We start from the raw sequence: 6,924 nt of genomic DNA, 5'->3' as shown, positions 1-6,924 counted from the left end.
AAGGGAAGGAAATTTGGGTGGAGGGAGAACTCCTTTTGCACCTGTGACTGCCTCACATTCACTTTAACTACCTTTCCTGTCTAGTAGTTATTCCCCCTTTCCCTCCTTCCAATTCATAGTTATATTCCTCTTCTGATTTTTTTTAACTTTTTGACAGCACTGTCATCTAACAGATAATCCTTCTGCCACCATCTTCCAACTCCATGTTTTTTTCAAGGTTACCACAGACTTGAAAGGTTTGCTCTTCTTCAAGGCTCCTCCATCATTTTTGACAGTTAACAAAAGATTTATGAACAGTGCCGAATAACATGCCACATCTAAACCGTATTATGCCCTAACTCAAGGTGTAAGACCAGGCTTTGAAAGGAAGTTGACATGATGTTCCTGGAAGAATTCTTCAGTGTTATAAAATTGGAGCAATGGGGTTTGTCATAATAGTAAAGCCATTAAGCAGCACACTATAGCTTGCTTGTTTTCAAGTTAATGCAATGTGTGAACCTACCCATTAGGTTGTGCTGTATGTAAAGGAGGTGATTGTGACTTATTTAACAAATAATGACTAAAATATTCTCAATATCATATGATAGTGACTTAAAGAGATTGTTGCATAAAACAGCCTGATAGGAATTCATAACAGTAAATTTATTTTTCTCTATATACAGATGCAGCCACAGGCTGGCACATTAAATTAATTCACAGTAAAAACATATTCCTACACTCAGATCACCAGGTATTCTGAAAGCCTCTCTTTCCTAAAGCTGTAGGGAACCCGCCCTACCTTTTTACAGAGGAGATGCATTTGTTTTCACGTTTTCTGAGTGCAGGATTCAGGTCACAGAAATCCTTAGATTTACAGCTTTCATGAACTCACAGGATGAGCAAAATGTTATCCAGAAGCTCCAAAGCCTGAAAAGTCCCAGCCTATGAAGTGTCCTGCTTTAACCAGCAACGTGCAACCTGGCCTGTGTGAGGTATCACTTAACACACAGAGGCATCCTCTTCCTCACTCAATCCACTAGAATCAAATGCTTCTTCCTGACCGATGAAAGGGGGAAAGGGATGGCCCTGATCAAGATTGACGTAAGTAACGTTGAGGTTAATGTAATGGTCTCCCTTTAGACAGGCTACAATATGCTCCACTTCTTCGATGAGGCTGGAAAAAGTTGGCCGCTCCTCAGGACTTGGTGTCCAGCAGTTAAGCATTATGGTGTACCTGCCCAAAATAAATGAGTGAATTAGAGCTATGAAAACACCAACATTTGGCCTTTGTATCCCAGGTTATTGTAGTTGTGTACACCAGGGTCTATGTCATTGGCATTCTCACAGTAATTAAAGGCAGAGGCTCCCTTCAGTTCTGTACTCTAGTCTTATCTCTTGACTTTGCATTGCTACAGGATTCTAGTCGGAGGCTTTATATAACGCTGTTCTAACTCAGCAGGTAAATATGTGACAAATAGCATAATGATGCTATGCTGGATTAGGAGCCAAATGGGAATTGTTAGCACTGGAAAAGGTAGAAAACAGACCCAACAGATTGAAATGAGGAGCGCAAAAGGAGAAGGATATGCTAAGATCCAGGTAATCATGAGGATTCCATGGAATATTGCAGCTTCTCTTAAATTAGGCCTTTAAGATATGACCAAATTGAAGAGATACAGCATAGGTATTTCAGGGGATTAATAGTTTGGGGGAAGCTGCAGTAAGAACACAAATTTCAACAGAACTAAGAAAGAAAAACTAATTAACTTTCCCATTGTGCTTTCTTTTCTTTTTAAGTTAACGAATTGCAGTACTTAATTGAAATTTACAAATTAGTTTTATCAATTAAAGTTCAGGAATCAGAAGACCTTTTCTGGTACTTCCCACACAGCTTCATAGCTCTTTCACAGTTCTCTCCTTGGCTAAGCTAGCAGAAGGGTCCAATTGAATACTCACAGAGAATCTGGACAGTATTCAGGCTGGGGCAACCTTCGTCCTTGCAACAAGTAGCAGGTAATATCATAGGGGTCCACCTCAGGGTATGGAGAGGCCCCTCGTGTCATCAGTTCCCACATGAGGACCCCGAAGGACCACTGGTAAGGCAGCAGAAGAGGGAAAGTACAGATGTCAATATGAGTGGGACGCAGAGAAAACACAAGCCATCACTAGGGCAGGTAAAATATCCGGCTAGACTGTTCCTTCTTCAAATTGCAAAGGAGAAAGGACTCTGTTGCATATGCATGTTTTTCTGAGACTAGCATAAATTGGAGTCCAGGTAGATTCTGACACTAAGAAATGAGTGCTAGGAAAGTTACACAGTCTTAGCAGGAGCTTTCATAATGGCCTATTTTGCATATCCCTCACATAAAATTGTGGCTGTGTTGCCACAACACATTAACAAATCAAGGCATATCCAATTAATCCAATTCTGTGGGCTGAACAACACTATGAACCAAAATCTATTTATAACATCTGAGTTCAGGAAAACAGTAACATGGAGTTGGCTAATTTGTGGTTCACTGTTTCCTGGGAATGTAGACAATTGTGGCCAGGACAACAACTGGGGGCAATTTTTTTAGCAGCCTGGCCATCGGGTGTCCTTGCTTGCACTTACTACATCTGACTTGGTGGTAAACTTTTGAGTTTTCAGGCTCTCAAGGGCCATCCATTTGACAGGTAGCTTTGCCCTGCGGTGTTTCTGGATGCTGTAATATTCCTTGTCAAAGATATCTCTGGCCAGCCCAAAGTCTGCCACTTTCACTGTATAGGTCTCATCAAGCCTGGATAAAAAAGGAGAATGGGATTAGGAGCAATGCAGCAGTCATGTTAACTCATCTTATTTGGCACCATTAAGGAATGCCAAAAGCTCCCTGGTTTAGCATGTGACGAAAACCAGGCTGTAATTCTAATAGAGATTATTGCTTGGGCATAGCATGCCACGTGAACATGGAAACTGCATCTCCTACCCTCCTTAGGTTTCAGCCTGTTATATGCAATCAGAGAATGGATGTTTGTACAATTCATTTAATCACATCTGTTAAAACTCTAGCATGTAGGCATCAAGCTAAACTTTTAACTTTCACTTGGGTTTTAATAGCTTAACAAACTACATTGACTAAACCCAATTGGTTATCTTATGGACTAGTATCTTGTTTAAATTATAAAATTGTAGATTTTGAATGACCCATTTAATCCTTTAAGTCCAGTTGCCTGGCTAGTGCTAGTGGGTCACTGATTCCACTGTCAAACTGCAGGAAGTTTTTCCTAATCTGCCTTCTTGTCACTTCAATCCATTATTGAGTACACTTCTCCATAAGGGTGTAAGAAAATTGGCCTTGTCCTTTTTCTGAGTATGTCTCCTCAGATACTAGGAAAGTACTAGCCTACCATCCTCCCCCCACCTCCATCCCATCCCCTGACTAAACATTCCCAGTTTCTTCAATCTCTCTTCACAGAATTTACTTTCTATTTACCAGAAAAATAAGTCAGAAGATTAAGCATCTTGTATAAATGATATAAATTTCTGAGGGGAGGGGGAATCAATTGACTCAAGGGAGGAATCGAAACAAACTAGTTTGAAAGGTATTTCTGACAGACTTTCCCCATAGCTAGTCATATGGGGAGTGGTATTTCCACACAGGCACCCGCCCACAGCACAAACAAGCCTCAGCAACCTCTGTGGCTTGTTCTTGCCCTATTCTCCGTGTTTTATTATTCTGTGTAGATACACCCATGTTTGTACTTACATGCAGTTTCTGGCTGCAAGATCTCTGTGCACAAACTTCTTCTGGGCCAGATACTCCATCCCCCGAGCCACTTGTAGCCCAAAACCTATTAAATCCTTCACAGTGGGGTTCTGATGGAAAACAAGCAAACAAACAAAACTGTCTGACACCGAGGAAACTCACAACGAGTTCTCCATCTGGCTTTGAAGTTTATGCACCTCGAGAGAGCTGAGCTGCTTGATTGTGGTTCCCACAAGATAACACAGCTGAAGTTAATTTCAAGGCTGCTTCAGATATTGGACAAATTTTCTAAGAAATTTGGCTGAGAAACTGAGTGCGTCCCATTCACATATGATAGACGACAAAGAACCCACGCCTATAAATATAAACAGTGGAATTGGGGCCAGGGGAATCTTCTCTGCTCAGTGCACACATGGCAAAGCAGACACTTGCTCACTGCTTGGCAAGATAGGAATAGGATGTGCATATTATAATACCCAGAATTGAGATGGAAGAGCCTTTTGAATTTTTCTTCCATAGCTTACAACTCGCTCTTTCACAGTGTGCCTGCATGGCCCCCTAGTGGTCAGAAGCATTCACTGTCTTGCCCGTACTCAAAAGAACACGCCCCATGCTTAACCTATTGCCCCTTTTCCGTGAATAATGTTTTCATGTGATCCTGGATTTGAATATAATAGCTGCAAGGAAAATCTTGGGAGGATAAATCTTGTTGTTATCAGCTAAATTTGTTTTTTTAATGTTGCACTCCTCTGCAAAGGGTGGCTGATGTGTTTAACTCAAAAGCCACCTGCAAGGGAAAATATCCATTTTTATCAAGCAAGGGGGAGGCATTTTTAGTTGATCAGCAGCACATCACAAGTGACAATTAACAACTGCCTAATATTTCATAGTATGTTTACAACGGGAATGAAATGAGGAGCAGAAGAGATGAGTTGGAAGTTATTCCTTTTTCAAGGCCCAACTGCAATAAAATTATGAGGTGAAGCTTATATGGACAATTCTTTAAAAATAATGTTGTAAGAGAACATTTATAAGATAAATTTTGCCACAGCCACAGTGCCAATAGATTGGAGGTGGAAGAGAAGCCTGCCAACAGTCAGAATGCTACCTCTGTTTGTTTCTCCAGGGGAAACAGGGAGATTTTAAGATGCCAGGATAGTTCAGCTATTTGTTCGATTAGAGGAAGGAAGCTGTATCAGACATCAGCTAATGTTCCTACTGTTCTACCTTTCTCAGAGTCAGCAGAAAGACCCAAAGCAAAACAATCTATCTTCTGAAAACCCAGAGCTCCATCTCGTTTCATCAACAGAAAGTACCACTGATAAGAGAATTAGTTTCTTGCATGTGTATTTCTGGAATCTGACTTTAAAAGATTTACCTTACAAACCCTACAATGCTACCGGATAGGTTTAAGGACTTCTATCTGCTGCATCCCACAGCCAGCCCCACTCTCTGCCCCAATATGGTGAGGTTTAACAGGAAGGAGGTGCAAAGCCTGCACTAATTCACCAGAAGGCCCATGGATGAGGATGTCACAAACAAAACAAAAGCACACCACAACTGAAAGCGATAAGAAAGGGCTGAATGCATCATCTCTGGGTAAGCTCTTCCTTAAAAACAATTTCATTCCGCAAAGAAGAGAAAGGAACTCCAAACCAAGGGGCGATTCAGAAACAGGAAAGTGGCTGGCATTGATTGTCACTCAAACAAGGACCCCAAGATCTGGCACCACGTACCCTCTGCTCTGAACGGATAAAATGTCGGAGATCTCCATGCCTCATGTAAGGTAGAACCACCAGGGGGAGACCCTCCTTAGGCAAGGTGATCCCAATGAGAGAAAGGACATGGAGGTGATGGAAGCTCTTCATCAGAATCCCTTCCTTCAGGAACTCTTCCACCTCCTCCAAGTCAGTAATTCCTAAGAGGGAAAAAAAATGAAGAGATTGGATCAATATTCTCAGTTGCAGCTTCCCCTCCCCTCTCCAAGACTTAAGGAATTGTGAAACTGTGAGCAAAAGTTTCTGAGAAGTCATCTTGCACGCATATAAGCAAGAGATCTTAGGGAAAAAAACAGCGTATTGAGAGCCTTTTCGAACTTCCATCAAGTAGAGGAAGTCTGCCAATGGGAATAAGGATGGAAGATATTGCCAGAGTAAAAGAAAACCAATCATACGTTTTAATACTGGACTGGGCTGGTTCGTAGGCATCTCTAGTTTTTATGTTTGAAAGGACTAACAAAGGACAAATGGCTCCACGGATCACCTTGTGTTGATTTAAGGGTTAATTCAGATTATTAGAAACAGAGTACTCTTACTTCCCTAGGCCAAGCCCCAGTTTGGAGCCAGTTCTCTCTCTCCTTAAGAGTATCCAGAGATACTTCAATTGGTGTTGTCTTACAAACACAAAGTTGTGAGCTGAAGTATTAGTTTGTGTGTTTGTGTGTTTGTTTATTTGTTTGTTCATTTAATCTTGCTGTTATTAAAGTTTACAGGAACTCCTATTCCTGTATTCAAAAACATTGATTGGTGGGGCATTATCAACTGATAACAAAACTCTGCTGCAGAAAATACCATTAAAATGACTGCTGAAGCAGTTTTTAAAATTAAGATCCACTTGCCATGATCTGGTTAATGTGCTATTCACCTGCCCATATATGCCGGAAAAAAATATGTTTCTCCTATCATCCATTTCTTTATAAACTCTCTTTTGGCTTGCAATCAAACAGCGGATTCTTTGAATTTGGACATGCATGACGTGTGAAGCAACATTGATTACACCCTTTGGCTTTGTTATCCTCCCTCCACGGACAAGACATCGCAAGACTGCTGGACTTGATTGATGCCTTGATGGATAACTGAACTCATGGGGTTAAGTTTCTGTCAAAACCTACCATCTCCATTCTCCCCAAAACCTACCGAGCAGACAAAAAGCAGGCAAACATTATTGTTTTAAATGCACCCCTTTCTGGAACTGGGGATGAGCTGCCTGTTGTTAGTTAATAGTTAAACCTATTAGACTGACTCGGACGAAAGAAGCCACCAGAGCAGACAAGAGAGCAGCTATGCTATACTATTCAGTTAGCTGTTGCTTCAGAAGTTTGCTTGCAGCTGTGCCATGTTCCCCCCTCCGGAAGACAAAGAATGGAGGAAGAGGGCAAGCTCTGTTGGGAAGAAGCAGGCACTCAGCAGCTCAAAATGAC

General features: G+C 41.4%; 1 protein-coding gene across 3 annotated transcripts in view; it reads right to left on the bottom strand.

Moving 5' to 3' along the window:
- Positions 1 to 627: 627 nt before the first annotated feature.
- Positions 628 to 6,924, bottom strand: part of MST1R (macrophage stimulating 1 receptor) — a 55,095-nt gene continuing 48,798 nt past the window's right edge. For all 3 annotated transcript variants that reach the window (XM_026725733.2, XM_087924105.1, XM_087924106.1), the window contains 5 exons: positions 5,462 to 5,643; positions 3,726 to 3,835; positions 2,594 to 2,759; positions 1,936 to 2,072; positions 628 to 1,213 (listed from right to left, as the gene is read on the bottom strand). In XM_026725733.2, coding sequence (XP_026581518.1) covers positions 979 to 1,213; positions 1,936 to 2,072; positions 2,594 to 2,759; positions 3,726 to 3,835; positions 5,462 to 5,643 — 830 coding nt within the window. In that variant the 3' untranslated portion in view covers positions 628 to 978. The remainder of the gene's footprint in view (positions 1,214 to 1,935; positions 2,073 to 2,593; positions 2,760 to 3,725; positions 3,836 to 5,461; positions 5,644 to 6,924) is intronic.

The sequence above is a fragment of the Pseudonaja textilis genome, chromosome 2 (assembly GCF_049901715.1).
Source record: "Pseudonaja textilis isolate UNSWEBS1 chromosome 2, rPseTex1.2, whole genome shotgun sequence".
In the NCBI taxonomy this organism is placed as follows: domain Eukaryota; kingdom Metazoa; phylum Chordata; class Lepidosauria; order Squamata; family Elapidae; genus Pseudonaja; species Pseudonaja textilis.
The sequence above is the reverse complement of the archived record's forward strand: the minus strand, read 5'-3'. Positions and strand labels throughout refer to the sequence as shown.